This window comes from Loxodonta africana, chromosome 2 (assembly GCF_030014295.1).
Source record: "Loxodonta africana isolate mLoxAfr1 chromosome 2, mLoxAfr1.hap2, whole genome shotgun sequence".
Classification (NCBI taxonomy): Eukaryota; Metazoa; Chordata; class Mammalia; order Proboscidea; family Elephantidae; genus Loxodonta; species Loxodonta africana.
This window is the reverse complement of record NC_087343.1, coordinates 80,821,069-80,840,349: the sequence shown is the minus strand read 5'-3', so window position 1 is coordinate 80,840,349 and position 19,281 is coordinate 80,821,069. Positions and strand designations below refer to the sequence as shown.

Genomic DNA, 19,281 nt, shown 5'->3' with positions numbered 1-19,281 from the left:
TGAAGGTAGATGGGATACAAGTACACCAAAAACAATGCTTAAGCCCTTCAGAGATTCTAAAGATAAGCCCCGAATTTGGTTCTGTGCTTTCTATCAACCAAAGCAAAGGAGAAAGTAGATATTCATAAACTTGAGTTACAGATTTATTTCAGAAAGCCCTGTTGCTATGGAAATTAAGGGAGAAACAGTGTAAGTCTCAGCCATTAGCCTGATAAAAGGGCTTCTAAATGAGCCTATTTTCAGCTTGACTGTTAGGTAAACTTACTGGCACTGCAATGTAAACGTGATAGAAACTGCTCTAAAAAGGATCACATTCTTCCCAGTTCCAGTATTCAGAACAGGCTAAATAGACTTTAAGTCATTGAAGACAGGGTTTTACTTGGCATTATGAGCCACTCCTAAATTCTGATGTTAGTTACTACTGTTCTCTCTCTCACCAGTCTAGTGCCCACCTCACTTCATCTGCCTTCTGAAGCTTCAAAACCCTTAGTTCTCATCGGTTGCTTCTGCACTCTTCCCATTTTTCCTCCTTCCATCTTTTTTTTTTTTTTCCTGATGACTTCTCAGGTTTGGTGATGACCAAGCATTGATTTCATAGCAGGCACCAGGTGATTAATGGGCTGCTCGGCAAACCAACCAATCCCACTAACTCACTGATTCTCCCTGGTCACGCACATCATTGTTCATGATTAGTCAAAACCACTGTGCCAAAAAGCTTAACCATTCCAAACCCATTACCATCAAGTCAATTCCAACTCAAAGCAACCCGACAGGACAGAGTAGAACCGCTCTACAGGGTTTCCAAGGCTGTAAATCTTTACAGAAGCAGACTTGCCACATCTTTTCTCCTGCGGAGTAGCTGGTGGATTCAAACTGCCGACATTTTGGTTAGCAGCCAAGCGCTTAACCACTGTACCACCAGGGCTCCTTCCAAAAAAATTTAAGATGTCTAAAATTCTTCCTCTTCCCAAACTTAATGGTTAAATGTTTTACCCAGGAGATCAAGTATTAAGTAACAAAAGCTAACTTTTTGAACCTGTACCCAACTGGATATGGTAGGCACAAAGCCTGGAGCCACATGGCCTGGTTCAAATTCTGGCTCTGCCATTTACTAGCTGTGGGACCTTGGGAAAGTTACCTGGTCTCTCTGTCCCTAAGTTTTCCCATCTGTAAAATGGGAATATTAACAATCTTATAGGGTTGTTATGAGGATTAAACTGGGTGATTCCCATAAAGTGCTTAGAACACTGCTTGGCACATACACGATCTATAAGTGTCTGGTGTCATCAGCATTATTAGAGAGCAAGCACATACACGCTCTATAAGTGTCTGTTGTCATCAGCATTATTAGAGAGCAAGCTCATAGGGATAAAAGAAAGGAGAAACCAGTCTCTGCTCTCTAGAATTGTGTAAACAATGCCCACCTCTTGTGGTCCTGACTCCTCCTACCAGCATGAAGCATGGTGGAATGTCTCTCCCTGGGCTATACAAGGGAACCAGAAACAGACTCAAGACTAGGGTGGGTTAAGAGCAGCGTTTTCACTGAAGTAGGGTTGCCTGAGTTTCAAAAGTTACTTGGCTATTCTACAGAGCCAACGTTTCCCTTTCTGTTAAATGATTCTGGGAACTCCACACCTTATACTTAACACAAGCTCCACACTAATCATTAAGAAACAGCAGCTCCATTACACGCAATTAGACTGTTGATCTTACCATTCTCTGCTCATTTCTAGTGTGTCAGAGGATGACCAGCCTTCAAAAACAGTAGGCTCCCTAGTCCTGGATCCACTTTCACTGGGGCACAGTGAAGCCCAGAATTCTCAGAACACGATTTCTTAGTCTGGGCTCCATGGGCTCAGTAATACATAACAATTACCACTTACCCTTAGAAAACAGTTTCCCCTTACCTTAATTTCACAGTCATCCTAGAGCTCTGGCTTTCATGGCTCCTGCTACCTCTCACTTAGCTTAAGAACCGCTATTCTAGAAGCCTGAAGCTGTCAGTTGCAACACAGCCAAATAAAAATGCAAAGACCAGTAAAACAGTAATAATTCATTTTAAAATGCCAACTGATGGGGCATAACAGTCCAAGGCAATGTGAGAAACTTGACTGGACCCTGGATCCACCAAACCGCCATGAAGAATATGTGGGGACATGTTAGCGTGGAATTTATGCTAGATAACAGAAATGAACACATGGTACTGGTGGTACCAATAACGTGGTTGTGAAGGAGAAATGTCCTTGTTGGTGGGAGATGCGTGCTGAAGTATTTAGGACTGAGCTGTCACAATGTCTGCAGATGGAACAGTGTAGCAAGATGTTCAGAGTTCTTTGAAGTTTTAAGGGTTCAAAAATCTTTTTAAATAAAAAATTAAAAATCCAAACAAAAATACCTATGCCTGAGTTCTACCCTCTCCCCCCACCCCCACGTCCCAAAAAAAGAGAACATCTGGGGATAGCATCCAGGGAATAGGTATTTCCTTCACAAAGCTTCCCTGGAGATTCCAACTGCAGCCAGGTTAACAACTATGAATCAGAAGATCTCTAAGCCAAGATGTGATAGTATGATGCATGGATAAGAGTCAAGGATGTGCAGTTAACCTAGGAGGTCACCCAGCTGCTGACACCCAGCATCCCTGGGAAATTTTCTTAAGCCCCAAGTGACCCCAGGTGCTCAACCTTCTGTGTCTCCTTTTTTCTTTTTTACTGTGGTAAAACATAACAAACCATTTGCCTTTTTAACCATTTTTAAGTGTAGAATTCAGTGATGTTAAGGTAGCACAAATGGTTTGTACTAACTGAAAGGCTGGCAGTTCAAATCCAACCCAGTGGTGCCACAAAAGAAAGCCTGGTGATAAGCTTCCACTAAGACTACAGCCAAGAAAGCCCCACAGAGCAGTTCTACTCTGTAACTCGTGGGGCCGCCATGAGCTGTAATTGACTCAAAGGCAAAGGGTTTTTAAACAGAAATTCAGTGATCCTTAAGTAATAACTCCCCCTTTTCCTTTTCCACCTGTCCCTGGCAACCACTAATAATAAACTTTGGTGTTTATGAGTTTGCTTATTCTAGATATTTCATGTAAGTGGAATCACACAATATTTGCCCTTTTGTGTCTGACTTATTTCACTCAGCATCATGTTCTTAACGTTCATTCATGTCATAACACGTATCAGAATTTCATCTCATTATGGCTGAATACTATTCCATTATATGGATATACCATTTTTTGTTTATCTGCTGAGGAGTCCTGGTAGCACAGTGGTTAAGTACTCAGCTTCTAACTGAAAGGTCGGTGGTTCGAACCCCCCAGCCACTTTGTGTGAGAAAGATCTGGCAATCTGCTTCCGTAAAGATTTACAGCCTTGGAAACCCTATGGGACTGTTCTACTCTGTCCTATAGGGTAACTATGAGTTGAAATCAAGTAGACAGCAACAGGTTTGGTCTGGTTTGGTTTTGGTCAGGTTGATGTTTCCTTTCATTTGTTGATGGACACTTGGGTTGTTTCCACCTTTTGGCTATTGTGAATAATGCTGCAATGAACACTGATGTGGAAGTATCTGAGTCTCTGCTTTCAAGTCTTTCCAGTCTATACCTAAGAGTAGAACTCCTGGGTCATATGGTAATTGTATGTTTAAGTTTTTGGAGGAGCTGGCAAACTGTTTTCCACAGCAGCTGCACCATTTTACATTCTCACCAGCAATGGACAAGTGTGCCACTTTCTCCACATCTTCACCAACACTTTTTTTCTTGAGCTTTATTTTCTTAAGCATAAGCCAAAAAACTTCAACTTTATAAAAAAATAATCTCTACTGACAACCTAGGAAATAGAACTGCCTTTCCAAACTAGATTCTCCTAATGTTAAAAACACGGATTTTTCCGTCTTGCATGGTAGTTTCTCTTTACAAAGCAGTTTTCATACAGCATGTGTCTCAAAAAAACCCTTCTTTTTACAAGTCTTTTCAATTTTGATATTCCTGATACTAACCTGGGTGCCCTGGTGTGCAGTGGTAAAGGATACAGCTGCTAACCAAAAGGTCAGCAGTTCAAATCCACCAGGCACTCCTCAGAAACCCTACGGGGCAGTTCTACCCTGTTCTCTATGGTCGGCATAGGTCGGAATTGACTAGATGGCAATAGGTTTTTGTTTAATATTAACCTGTGTTTACACTTTCAAAAGAGCCAGGTGGCGCAATGGTTAAAGCAATCGATTGCTACCCAAGAGACAGGTGTTCGAAACTACCAGCAGCTCTATGGGAGAAAGATGTGGCAGTCTGCTTCCATGGAGATTTAGAAGCCCTATGGGGTCGCTTTGAGTCAGAATCAACTTGATGGCAGTGGGTTCAAGTAAGAGTAATGTCTAAATGGAAAGGGAGGATCTGGGCAAAGCTTATCTATCTGGATTTAGAAAGTTTACATCTCAAAGATATTGTTACCAAAAGCCAAAATTTTGCTCTTCAAGCTCGAGGAGGAAAAAACTCATTTCAAAAATGGATCCAAAAAATGTGTGTGTCACAAAACTAAAGTGGCCTTGCTTTTGAGGTAGATGATTAAATGATAATCCTTTTCCTTCACTAATAAGACTACACCAAAGATATATTCAAATAAATGGTAAAATTACCCCCTTTGAAGTAATCACAAACCCATTTTTCAGGTAGAAAGCAGCTCAGAGAAGTCATCTCCAATGTCACACAGTAAGTGGCACCTCAATCTAAGTTCTCCAATGCTAGATGCTGCCCTTGCTGTCAATGATTCCTGTCTAATTCCAGGTTGACAAGACTTCCATCACCGCCATCTCAGTTTCACAACGTAATGCAGTGGACAATGCAGCCCACAAACCAATCTTGCTTTGCCTGAACACTGTTCACAAATGTTTTCTAGTAAAGTGGTACAATTTAGGTTGTAAATGCATTACCCAGTTGAGAGAAACTCCAAAGCTTCCTATCATTTTATGTAAGTCTCTGATCCCATGTGACCCCTGGAGGCATTTTGGTTGGAAACCCAGCATTGGTTCTACTGCACACTAAGCATCTAGCACATCTTGTTAAATGGAGGGACAAAAAAGAGCGGTCCCCCTCTTTTTAGACTCTTGAGAGCTCTCCTGCAGTCATGAGAGTCATCCCCACTTTCACGTCAGCAACATTTACTTCACCTTGGATATTACTTCTTTACTCATCATTGTCTTTTACAGATCAGTTCCCTACACACTACACACTAGCTTAAAAAGCTAAAAGGACCCAGCTAGGAATCAGCCAAATCTGGCTGATCCTAATTGTCTTAGTTATCTAGTGCTGCTATAACAGAAATGCCACAAGTGAATGGCTTTAACAAAGAGAAATTTATTTCCTCACAGTAAAGTAGGCTAGAAGTCAAAATTCAGGGTGTCAGCTCCACAGAAAGGCTTTCTCTCTCTGTCAGCTCTGGAGGAAGGTCCTTCTCACCAGTCTTCCCCTGGAGCTTCTCCATGCAGGAAGCCCAGGTCCAAAGGACGCGTACTGCTCCTGGCACTGCTTTCTTGGTGGTATGAGGTCCCCCTGTCTCTCTGCTGGCTTCTCTCTTTTATATCCCATAAGAAACCAACTCAAGACACAACCCAATCCCATAGATTGAGTCCTGCCTCATCAACACAACTGCCGCCCATCCCCCCTCACTAACATCACAGAGACAGGACTTACAACACATAGGAAAATCGCATCAGATGACAAAATGGTAGACAATCACGCAATACTGGGAATCATGGCCCAGCCAAATTTATACACACATTTTGGGGGGACAAAATTCAATCCATGACATCAATGCTTCCTTTTCAGGGGAGGTAGGAAGTAGTGGGGTTAATAAGAAACATTTAGCTGAAATAAGAAAACCTGGCAGAAAGGGAAAGGAGGCCAAATGACAAGGAAATTGAACATGGCGAGTAAGAAACAACCCAGGTTCTTAATTTCTAATGGCTCTAACTTTCCAGTTATTTCTCTGAGTGTTGCTTCATTGGGCCCATGAACCCAGTACTTCACTGACTTTCTAGACTTGGAAAGGCCTGAGAGGGTGTCAGATGAACACAGTGTACTTCCTCCTTACCTTTCTTCTGAACTCAGGCACACCCACAGTATTAAGTTGACCAGAAGTTAAACCCTACATCTGAACCAAGAAAAAAGGTTAAGACTTTTTCAGGTAGCTCCTTCCCACCTAGATAACACCATGAACCTTTGGGCTTTCAAACCAGCAGCAGCAAAGACCAACTTAACTTTGTATGCCTAAAGGAGGAAACAGAATGCTTGGTAACTTCAGAGTGACAATCTTCACTCAAGTATGCTGGGGACAACTTCAAGACCATTTCCAAAATGACAAAACAGGAAGTGCAGAAACCCACCTTATTTCAAAACAGTCAACAACAGAATATGTTGGGATTTTTTTTTTTTTAAGTATACATGAACAAGGATTAATTCGATCCCCACCCAAACTGACAGATTAAACCCTATTTCCATGTAGATAACTAAAGAATTTTTTCATGAGCATATGCTTCTATGGAGAATGGGGCCAAGATTTTAAATCCACGATCTGCTAAAGTAGGAAAGAAAGGGCATGGAGGTGGGGAGACAGACAGGGTCAATGGAAGAGGATGGTGTCATTACCACCCCACTATTAGAGTGCTCTATGGGAGGCACATTCTGGGCATGGATTTTTCCATATATTAAATCATTTAACCCTTGCAGTATGTACTTACCTGAATTGTATAGGTGAGAAAACTGAGGCACAGAAAAAATAACTTGCCCAGGTTTCACAGAGAACAGAAGCAATACCTAAATTCAGCAGGTTAAATGTTTGCCTGGTACTTGAAAGCTGTTGAGATAATGTTTAATTTGACAGCTAATGGAAATAGTTCCTCATTTAACATACAGACACTTTAAGCAAAACCCATAATGCCAGCAAATATTTACTGAGCATTTTCTATGAGCCCGAGTACCAAGTTAGGTATTAAACTTAAGCCTTACTTATTTAAAATATGTCCATTTATATGTTTGAAGATGACCATAAGAAATGCATCAACATTATTTAAGACTGAACTCATATGGCCAGTAAAATGAGAATTAAGGCAAAATTATCAGAAGCTGAAGCGAGGATGGAAGGACTTCAACATGCTTGCTTTGCACACATATTCAGGAAAGACTAAACACTAGAAAAGGGCATCATATTTGGTAGGGGGTCAGTGAATACAAGGGGAACTCTCAATGAGATGGACTGACACAATAGCCAGAACAACAGACTCAAACATACCAACAATCAAAAAGACGGCAGAGGACTGGGCAATATTTTGTTTTGTTATACAGTCAGAATCAACGCCATGACAATTAACAACATATAATCAAAAAAAAAACCGATATAAGAATTTCTTCCTTCAGAGATAGTAGTGGAAGAAGGAGAAAAAATTCGAAGTCTTCTTCTTTGTGGACCCCAAGCAAAAACATGGCAACATCTTCCTAACTTTATCAATAGCAAAATAAACAGATCTATAAAACAAAAAAACCCGTTGTGGTACAGTTGATTCCAACTCACAGAGACCCTATAGGACAGAGTAGAACTGCCCCATAGAGCTTCCAAGGAGCACCTGGTAGATTCAAACTGCCGACCTTCTGGTTAGTAGCCGTAGCACTTAACCACTACGCCACCAGGGTTTCCAAAACAGATCTGTATTTTCCCGCAATGGGGAATGACCTGGGTGTACTTATGCCTATCAAATAATCTGCCAACAATTCTATACATTGTGAATGAATAAATGAAAAGAGTGAATATACTTCAGGTTGTCTTTTGGAAGATGAAATCTTTCTATCCTTATTATCCAGGTATGTCCTACAAAGATTGTGGTGGTTGTTGTTAGGTGTTCTGGAGTTGCTTCCAACTTATAGCGACCCTACAGGACAGGGCAGAACTGCCCCCTAGGGTTTCCAAGGAGTCGGCAGTGGACTTGAACTGCCAACCTTTTGGTTACCAGCCGAGCTCTTAGCCACCACTCCACAAAGGCTCCCAGAAATGCCCATGCCCGTTCTTCCCCAGGTCACTCAACTTTCCCAACTGCTCCTAAAAACACCAGCAGACTAGAAATCCTTGGTCATAGTTAACTGCATGGTCAGTGAAGATTTTAGACTTTATCTTCCAAATCACATGTGTTTCACAGATGAGAGAAAAGCAACCTTAAAGCCATACCAAAATAAAGTCTACAAAATAAACATGAACCTGTACGGAAATCTATGCCCAGGTCTGCATGTGGGTGCCTGTACATGCTCAAATCAAACACACAAGGGATACTATAAATAATGCATTCAGTAATGAGCCCATGTGTTTTCAATAGTTGACAAAAACCTGCAAGCATTGCAAAGGTAATCAAATATTAGAATCTCTTCACCCTTGCACCAGAACAGAGCATCAGAATCTCCTAGAGGCTTGTTAGAAAAAAACTGCTGGGCCTCACTCCCAGAGTTTTGGATTCAGTCAGTTTGGGATGGGACCAAGAATCTGCTTTTCCAACAAGTTCTCAGGTGCTGCTCTACTGCTGCTTCGAGAATCACATTTTGAGAACCACTGCACTGACAGGAGAAGTTGCTGTCAGCTCCTGATAGGCACAGATGCAAATGGGGCCAAACATAATACAGGATTATCACACTAAAGGGGAGTCCAGTTAAAGTTTAGTAGAATCTTGTGAGTCTCTAGCAAAAAGGAGTCTGCTGTCTAAAAGTTCCTCAGGCAATTGTTAATGAAGTGGAAACATGGTAAAACTGGGATGTTGGTCTTTTTAAGGCTTTAAATCTCCAATGAAATTTGAGAAAGTTGCCACAAGTAATAAAATGAGGAAAAAAGACGTAAGAGAAACCCTACTCCCAGTGGTGCAGTGGTTAAGTGCTCGGCTGATAACCATAAGGTTGGCAGTTTGAACCCACCAGCTGCTCCTTGGAAGAAAGACGTGACAGTCTGCTTCTGTAAAGATTACAGTCTTGAAAATCCTATGGGGCAGTTCTACTCTGTCCTATACAGTGGCCATTAATCAGGATCGACTCCATGGCAACAGGCTTAGAATTTTAATTGTCAAGATTCTGGCCCTGCTGTGAGTACTTCTTTTATTTACTTATTTATTTTCTCATCCAGTCTGATAGAATTCACCTGGGAGAATTAAGAGCCATCAATCTGTCTCCCTGACTAGAGGCCGTAAGGCTCCAGAGAGGGTCCATGCCTATCTCTCTCTGTTTGCGTTAAATGCCATCAAGTCCATAAGCTTACCCATTATTCAGTAACTAAGCAAAACGACCTGACAAACCTACCCACTCAAAAGGCATTCCTAAACCTAGAAGGACACCAAAGGGGCCTCTGAGCAGCTGAGAAAACCAAAACCAAACCCAGTGCCATCGAGTCAATTCTCACTATAGCGACCCTATAGGACAGGGTAGAACTGCCCTACAGAGTTTCCAAGGAGCGCCTGATGGATTCGAACTGCCAACCTTCTGGTAAGCAGTAGTAGCACTTAACCATTACGCCACCAGGGTTTCCGAGCAGCTGAAAGAGGGCACCAAATGCTCACATCCCCAGAACCTGGCCCACCTCCTGCAGTGTCCGGCACTATGCATTCGAACCGGACCATTCCCACTTCACTTGGGCTCCTCGCCCATGAATGTCCCATGCAAAGTTTTAAATAAAAAGCATCTCCAAAGAACAACAAGATACTTCAGTAAAGGGTTAACTCAAGCTACTCTCAAGTCAGCTCAAACCGCCTTTCATGAAATCAAGGATTCTATGACACAGTCCAGCTTCACCTCTCCTCTGCAACATCTCTTCATACATCCTGTGCTTCAATCCCACCAAACTATCCACACAACAAATATACTGAAAGGCCTTCAGCTGCTTTCCTGGCCTTTAAGGTTAGGAAAGTCTCAGCCTTCATGAAGTTTTCCCATCACCCCAATCCAAGCCTATCACTCTCATGTCTTCACTTACACACAACTTTATAAGTACACTTAGTTATCTGGTGCTGCTATAACAGAAATATCACAAGTAGGAGACTTTAACAGAAACTTATTTTCACACAGTTTAGGCGGCTAGAAGTCTGAATCGGGGTGCAAGCTCTAGAAGAAGGTTTTCTGTCTCTGCAGGCCCCGGGGGGAAGGTCTTCGTCTCTTTTCAGCTTCTTTTCCTTGGTTCCTTGGTGATCTTTGGAAACCCTGGTGGCGTAGCGGGTAAGTGCTACAGCTGCTAACCAATAGGCTGGCAGTTCGAATCCAGCAGGTGCTCCTTGGAAACTCTATGGGGCAGGTCTACCCTGTCCTATAGGGTCACTATGAGTCTGAATTGACTCGACAGCAGGGGTTCGATTTTTTTTTGGTTGGTGATCTTCATGTGGCATAGCATCTATCTTCCCCCATCTCTGCTTTTTTGCTGCCTGCTTAATCTGCTCTTTTATATCCCAAAAGAGACTGAGTAAGACACACCCTACATTAATACTGCATCACTAACATAGCAAAGATAATCCTATTCCCAAATGGATTCTAACCACAGGTACTGCAGAATTTATAACACTTATTTTTGGGGACATAATTCAATCCATAACATACACAAACAGAAGTATACGGGGGCACTGGTGGTTCAGTGAATTCTAACCTTCCACTTGAAGGAGCCCTGATGGAACAGTGGTTAAAGTGATCGACTGCCAACTGAAAGATCAGCAGTTCAAAACCACCAGCAGCTCCACAGGAGAAAGATGTGGCAGTCTGCTTCTGTAGAGATTTACAGCCTTGGAAACCCTAGGGGGTCGCTGTGAGTCAGAATCGACTCAAGGGCAGTGGATTTGGTTGGGGTTTATGTGAGAGACCTGCACTCATTCCTGGCTAATATACCTCACGCACAGCCACCAACTGTCTGTCAGTGAAGGCTTGTGTGTTGCTATGATGCTGAACAGGCTTCAGAGGAGCTTCCAGGCTAAGACAGACCAGGAAGAAAGGCCTGGCAATCTACTTCTAAAAGTCAGCCACGGAAAGCCCTATGAATCACAATCATCTGATTCACAAGTGATTATGGTGATGGTGCAGGACCAGGCAACATTTTCTTCTGTTGTGCATGGGGTTTCCATGAGTCAGGGGCTGACTCAGCAATAACAGAAGTATAAGCATTGTTCATTGTCTCCCAGGTACTCTTATAAGCTGTCACTATCTTGATCATTTTTGCTTTATCTACAATGCTTAATATATATTAGGTGCTCAATTTATTGGAATAACTACAATTTGTTTAGCATTATGTACCAGGTACCATATCAGCCATTTTTATTATTGTCATTGTCGTTGCGTGCCATTGAGTCATTTCTGACTCAAAGCAACCCTGTAGGACAGAGAGGAACTGCAACAAAGCTGTAATCTTTATGGGAGTGATCACTGCCACAGAGTGGCTGGTGGGTTCAAACTGCTAACCTTTCAGTTAGCAGGCCATCTTTATAGGTGTATCATTTCCACATACCCTCTCAAAATACAGGAAAAAAACTCCAATGCTACTTACACAGTTAGTGTTCAAGTCAGGATTCAAGCCCCTGTCCATTCAACTCCAAAGACTTTGCCCTTAATTAACACTATACTGCCTCTCAAGGGAGAAAAATAAAGTAGAACAGTAAAATGAAAAAATATCAGCTCACACACAGGTCAGTTACCACACTACAAGTTCCTGCCTGATTTCTCAACAATTCCAGACTGTAAGGCATGGCTGGTTTGTGCAATAAAGTGTGTTTTTACCAATTGTCCTATCTGGAATCATTGGAGCACGCCACTATATCATTACAGAATAGTCTTCCTTTCACTTCAGAGCTTCACAGTGCTATGGGTGTCTCTATGTATCCATAAAACCCTTTGACGAAGCTTGAATGTACTCTATATAAAAAGCCAATGTATTCTTAAATGTTTTTTTCTTGGAAGAAAAAAAAAAGGAAGCAAAATCAACTTTAAAGAACAACATGCATCTACTTTTAAAAGAGTATACGATCTAAATGGCTACAAGTTGCTGGAGTTTGATAATCCATGACAAACATTAAAACAAAGGAAAAACTTTGAAGGGCTTGGTTTCATACAGAAAGAAAGGATGAGACCAATTCAGAAGAAGCAATGGTTAACAGTCAATGATGAAAGGCCACAGGTTTCAGGGTCTCAAAGAACTTAAGTTCCCACTGTCACCTGCCAGATATATGACTCTGAGACAAAGTCACTGAGTTTCAGCTTCTTTGTGAAGTAGGGGCACCACCGGTTGTCTCAAAGGTAATAATGAGCAAGTAGTAACAATGGCAAGGAGCCCTCGTGCTGCAGTGGTTAAGCACTCAGCTGTTAACTGAAAGGTCAGCAGTTTGAAAGATGTGGCAGTCTGCTTCTATAAAGATTACAGCCTTAAAAACCCTATGGAGTAGCTTTACTCTGTCCTCTAGGGTCACTATGAGTCGGAATCAACTCGATGGCAATGGGTACGGGAATAACTGTAGCACGAGGATTACACCCAGCTCTTGGTAAGTGCACAAACCTAACTTGCACACCCCATGCTGAAATGCCTGTCCTGTGAGACTTACGTGACCCCACCAAATCAGAATTTGAGTGGCATTTGTTTCTCTTTCGGTTACCACGAAGATTTAGTAAGCATTAGATCTGTCTGTACAGTACCTTTTAAATAAGATGAGCTGTTAAAAAGCTCGTGGAATGGGAGGGCAAGGGGCAACAGCAAATCTATGGTTCCCTAGGGAAAAAAGGGGCTAGCTAACACTCTAAATAACACTAAATTCTAAAACAAACTGGATATTACAAGCTTAAACTCTCCCAAGCAAGTCATTTTGGCTAACAGCACACGTGTAATTAAAGTTAAAAGCATACTAAAATAACACTTTAGCTGTTGACCTTAAAGATCCTTTTGAAAAGCTCAACCAAAACATTAGCACATGAAGGAGTTACTTGTCTTCTAAAGTAACATTTCATAGATCATTCAAACGAAAGCGCTGACAGAAAGTCAGATTCCAGCTAAGCTAAGTACAGACAGATTCAATCCTGTTTTAAACATCTGAGCCTGACTAGCTCAGAAGTCCAGTGTCTTCATCTCAGATTGGTAATGGGAAAGGGATAAAAAGGTTTCCCTTTGTTAACACCCAATGGCTTCAGTTACCAGGCGTCTTAGAAATCTCACCATTCAGACAGTATTCACAAACTCCCAGCAGCAGCCAGAACCCTCCCCCTCACAACACACACACACACACACACTCACACACATACACATATCCTGGGCTCATGTTGCATTTTTAAAAGCAGCAGTGAAACACTGATCACTATTACTACTACAACGTAGCTCTTGAGAGGAAGGAAGTATCTCAATTTTTGCAGAAGGCAGAAAAACCACACTTGCAGTGATATGCACAATCATTCCCGACCCACCTTGTTCCCATTGCCGTTGGGCTGATTCCCATTCATAGTGACCCTATAGGACAGAGGAGAACTGGCCCGTAGAGTGTCCAAGGAGCAGCTGGTGGATTCAAACTGCCCATCTTTTGGCTAGCAACCAAGCTCTTAACCAGGGCTTCTTACTGACCCACCGAAAAAAACCAAACTTGTTGCCGTCAAGTTGGTTCCGACTCATAGTGACCCGATAGGATAGAGAAGAACTGCCCCATAGAGTTTCCAAGGAGCAGCTGGTGGATTTGAACTGCCGAGCTTTTGGTTAGCAGCCGAGCTCTTTAACCACTACACCACCAGGGCTCCTTACTGACCCACAGTAGGTACTTAAATGTTGACTGAATAACCAGTGATGACTGAAATCATGTAAGTCTAAGTCACAAAGCCCCTTTTATTTTTAATAATTTATATCCTTTTCTGTTGTTGAAAATATACACAGCAAAACAGACACCAATTCAACAATTTCTACACGTACAATTCAGTGACATTGATCATGTGCTTCAAGTTGTGCCACCATTCTCACCCTCCTTTTTCAACTGTTCCTCCCCTATTAACATAAGCCCCTTGGCCCCTAAGCTTTCTATCTAACCTTTCGAGTTGCTGTTGCAATGTGATCACACATAATGGTTCTTTAAGACAGCACAATGCCCAAGGCAAACGTTACAATGCACCTCTTATTGCCATAGCTAGTCTTTTAACTCTCAAATAACCTGAACAAAACTTTGGACAGATCTTGGCGGCAACACGTTCTCAGAATTTGGCAAACACATCACAGTTCATTACAATAGCACAGAAGTTATTTGCAAATCGTACCTAAATATAAATGTCATCTATACTTGGTCTCGGGTGTAGACAGATACTCTGGATATGATATATAATATATCCAGTTTCTATCTCCCCACTCGCATGCAGAACCACATTACTGAGGTGGTATTTCAGCTTTGTTCTGTGAGTATTAATATCACACAACATAACTTCGCAGGTTGCAGGAAAATGCAGCCAACACCAAAGAAGGAGGAATTAAACAGTGCTCAAGTGTGCAAAACAAGAAGACTTCAGCAATCTCTCATCTGTCAGAAATTTGTAAAAGAAGCCTTCATGGATAACTCAATGAGAAATGCCTCAAGTACAAATTTTCTATATGGTATTTTACGACACTCAGCCTGGTGAAAAGGAGAGATACAATAGCAGCACCCAATTGAGTTAATTTAATTCATCTGTGTAAGAATTACCTCATTAAGTGACAATTCAAGGTGGGGGAGGATGGCAACGCAGAAGATGAGACACAAGTGGAACAGCTCAACCCCATTAATTTAATTCAAACTACCAAAAAGTTGATTTTAAAGCCCAGTCTAAAACATTTTACACTCAGAATGGAACAGAAATTACAGCAAAGTATAGGGAATGCATTGGTATCCATTTTTAAATGTTTCAGATAAAGCATGTTTGGTATAACTTGAGGTTTCTTTGAACCTGTACGGTAAACCAACAAACAAGAAAAAGCACAGCCTGTCACACAACAGAGCAGAGGCAATCCTATTATCCTTTCCTAGCTTGCCTGTGCAGAGCTAATAACACTATTTTCAATCTCATGTCGACAGGAGGCCAAGAAAACCACCAACAACCAAAAACTATACTAACACATGAAGAATCCATGTCAGGTCGTACCTATTAACGCTAAGGTATATTCCCATGTTTATCATTTTTAAACCGACTGTTCATAAACTCGGTATCAAAATTATAGAAATTTTCATCTTAAGGATATAACAAGGCTATTAATATTAAAGCCTTAATATTTCAGGGTGGTCATAAAGTCTGGAAACATAGGCAAATATTTTCCATTCTTGACAATGTTAAGTGATCAATTAATGCCAGCACTTGATGAGCTGGGGGAAGGTACCCGGGAGAGATTCCGACAATATGGGACATGGCACACCACCCCATCACACCAGACTGGTGAGGAAGGGCTGGATACTGATTTCTTAAAATGCCGCCCTGTGGAGTGGGCTCCATGCTTGCCAGATCTGAGTCTCTTTGATTGCTTCTTCCTGGATTGCTAAAAGCACAGGTTTATTCAATGGAGATAAGGCACCATCACAGATACATGGGCAGAAATAATGGAAATGTTATATTGATGCACCAAACTCAGCGCAATTTTGCACAGCACATTGAATTGTGCGTTGCAAATGAGGGGCGACACCCTAAACAGATCATGATTTCAAAGGTGATACCAATAAACCACTTTTGATGTATATTCCCTAGTTTCCAGACTTTGGAGCCATCTTATAATTTGACACAGTGAAGACACCGTATGTTCTGGGAGCTTGCCATGCAAATATAGTACTTCAACCAACCTGAGGTTAACACTACAAACGCAGGATGAGCAGAGCCTGCCTCCTTGAGCTCAAGGAGCCCTGCTGTCTGTGATTTACCAAAGTGCAAACTAATTACGGGTGTTCGGTCCTGTGTCAGCTGCTGGGGCATTTCCCTAGGGTACCGGCACTGTAGCTGACCTTCAGGCCTCCACACTGCCGCCACACATAAAGATTCACAAGGGAAAACCAACCTTTTCTGACACTCCATTCCAAGGGGGGAAGGGACTTACACAAGCTAAAACTAACTCCCTTTTTAACTAAACAAATCTGGTTTGTGATGGGCTACTAACCTCAAGGTTGGCTGCTGGAACCCACTCAGCAGCTCCAAGGAAGAAAGGCCTGGTGATCCGGTTCCATAAAGATTACAGCCAAGAAAGCCCTACAGTGAAGTTCTACTCTGTAACACAAGGGGTCACCATGAGTCAGAATGAACCTGGTGACAACCAAGCTTGTTTTTGTGTGTGTGGCCTTGACCAACCATCCAGGACCACAAAAACAAACCCTGCTGTAAATACCAGCACCTTAACCCAAACCTATGGAGCCCTGGTGACTCAGTGCTTAGAGTTTGGTTGCTAACCAAAAGGTCTGCAGTTCCAATTCACCACCTGCCCCTTAGAAATCCTACAGAGCAGTTCTACTCTGTCAGACAGGGTTGCTATGAGTCAGAATCAACCGACTGCAACAGGTTTTTTTTGTTTTTTTTAACCCAAACCTGGTATCCCTGCCACTGTTATGGGTTGAATTGTGTCCCCCCAAAATATGTGCTGTAAATCCCAACCTCTATGCCTGTGGTTAAATCCTCTTTGGGAATAGGTTGTCTTTCTTACGTTAATGAGCCAAGATTAGTGTACGGTTGTATCTTGAGACAACGCTTTTGAGATATAAACCTAAAACCCAACCCACTGCCTTCCACCCTATAGGACAGAGTGGAACTGCCCGATAGAGTTTCCAGGGAACGCCTGGCTGATTCCAACTGCCAAGCTCTTGGTTAGCAGCCGTAGCACTTAGCCACTATGCCAACAGGGTTTCTTTGAGATATAAAGAGAGATTAAACTAGGGAGCAGAGATGGGGAAGACAGATGCTAAACCACATGAAGATTACCCAGGAGCAGAAGCTCAGAAGTAAAGACCTTGCCCAAAAAGCCCAGAGAGAGAGAAACCCTCCCTGTAGAGCCTGAACTCTGAAATGGGACTGCTGGCCTCCTGCACTGTGAGAAAATAAATTTGTTTGTTAAAGTCACCCACTTGTGGTATTCTGTTATAGCAGCACTAGATAACTAAGACAGCCACCAAGGCCAGCCTGGGCAAAAAATTAACCAGGTTTTTTTTTTTTCAGCTATGGGTTTACTAACATGGCCAATTTGGGAGAGATGGCGCTCACTTTGTTTTAAAAGAAATACTTCCTAGCACATGTTTGGGACTCTGAACTCCGCACTTGAAGCCACGTGTTTGCCACTAATCTGGCTCCATCCACTCAAGATCCGCCAAAGCCCTCTTTCCGAGGGCTGGGTAATGGACACTATCTCTTTCAAGTCATGCGACCTCAGACCGGATCGCCTAGAGCCCAGCGCCGGGTCCCCTCCTCGCAGCAATCCTCTGCGCGCTGCACAGTTCTGGCTGGTAAGGGCCAGAGGGGAGAAGGAAGGAGAGGGGTGGGGACGGAAGGTGTTCCTTCCGCCTAGAGCAGGAAGGGACTCACACCTGTGAGGCCAAAACTGGCTCTTGTGGCTCAGGTAGAGTCCAAGGGAGCTGGATAGAAGGAAGCACCTGCCCTCCCAGTAAAGCAGCCTTGTCCCTACGCGGAGTCCGCTGGCACGCTACTCACGGTGCCCACCTGCAGCCACAGCAAACAAACTTTCCTCCCCTTCCGGATGGAAGAATCGGAGCCCTTACGCCACCCTCTGGCCTGAACTGGCAGCGGCCGGGACCTCCGCGGGTTGCTCACCTGACACTCCTAAAACCCCAACCTCATCTGTCCCAAAGCGCAGACCTAGCGCTGCCGACACGCTTAGGTGGGGTCTTTAGTTTGGAAGGTTGGGGTTGCCAACTAGGGATCAGGAATTTGGGGAGGAAATTAGGAGAACACTGTTGACTGCCCTTTGCAACTCTAGCTCTAAACTTTGCCAGGCACGCAGCCGGCTGCCCTCCCACCCCTCTGCAGCGCGCATCCGGTCCCTTCGGCTTCTCTACCGCGGTTCTTGGGGAGGGGGCGCGCCATGGCCGGCGGGAGCGTCCGGCGCACTTACAGCCATAGCGGGGTCTCTGCAGAGACGGCAGCTCCCCGTGGGGCATCCTGCGCGGTTCCGGGGGCTCGCCCGGGGCGCGCCCCTCGCGGGTCCCCTCGCTGTCCAGGCTCGCCGACTCCGCGCCCTGCGCGCGATGCGCTCCTCCGCCCGACCGCTCCGTTCGTATCCGGCCTCTCGCTGCCCTGCCCTGGCCGCCCCGAGATGGGCGACTCGCTCCCCCGCCGCTCAGTCGCCAGCGCCCACTGCAGCTGCTGAGCGCCGCGATTACTCAGCGCAGCGCGCTGACACCCGGAGTAAAAGTGAACTCTCCACCCTCGGCGCCCTCGCCAGCAGCCGCCGCCTCCCTCAGCAGGTTTCCTTTCTCCTCCCGCCCAGCCCCGTTATTCACCCCTGTGGGAGCGCGCGCCGAGGCGCAGCGACCCCTATCGAGTGCTGGGCGCAGCGCCGAGGCCGGGTAGACCCGCCCCTACCCGGCCCCCAGGTTGGAGGAAGGGGCTGAGCGGGACGTTGGGCCTCGACCCCCTGCAGCTGGGGCCCCGCGCACAGCTGGCGGACTGGGGGCTGTGGCCGTGGCCGCCCCGCCTGATTTTTCACTTCTGGAACGTTTAGAGGGTGGAAGTGAACCAACCCCGAGGAGAGCAAGAAAAACCGCAGAAGGCACAGGCAGCCCGGGTTGCCCAGTGTTGCTCAGTTACAGAGGGACAAACAGCGCTGTTCCTTTTCCTCTGGGGAGATTGCACGTTGATTTTTTTTTTTTTTTTTGGGCTGTTTCGGTTTGTGCTTCGAAAGTTGCTGCTATGACTTTTTGTCTACAAAATACAGGGTTCCCCTCTAATGACGAGAAACTGAGTGTATGTGTTTGCTGGAGGGGCAAGATAAACACCACCCAAACAACCAGTCAAAACGTAATTGTGAGTCAACCTCCGATCACCTCCTCCCCTAAAAAAAAAAAAACAAAAATACTCTCCCCGAAATACAGAACTGTGGCCCAGGCCCAGCTGGGGTCTCACACTATGAAAGCCTCGTCCGGCTTAGTTTTAAGGGAACTAAACTGCATGTAGAGTTCCTGGGTGGTACAAAGGGTTAAGTTTGACTACTAGCCAAAAGGTTGGCAGTTTGAACCCACCTATAGGTGCTGTGGAAGTCAGGCCTGGAGATCTGCTTCTGAAAGGTCACATCCTGAAATGGACCTAACTGACAACTAACAACAACAAGC

The 19,281-nt window shown here is 44.0% G+C and overlaps 1 protein-coding gene across 2 annotated transcripts in view; it reads right to left on the bottom strand.

Moving 5' to 3' along the window:
* The window catches only part of IQGAP2 (IQ motif containing GTPase activating protein 2), a 328,352-nt gene extending 309,814 nt beyond the window's left edge, over window positions 1-18,538 (bottom strand). The window contains exon 1 of one of the 2 annotated variants that reach the window (XM_064273341.1): window positions 18,066-18,538. In XM_064273341.1, the coding sequence (XP_064129411.1) occupies window positions 18,066-18,111 (46 nt within the window). In that variant the 5' untranslated portion in view covers window positions 18,112-18,538. The remainder of the gene's footprint in view (window positions 1-18,065) is intronic. The other variant, XM_023545568.2, reaches the window with a different exon arrangement.
* Window positions 18,539-19,281: the final 743 nt, after the last annotated feature.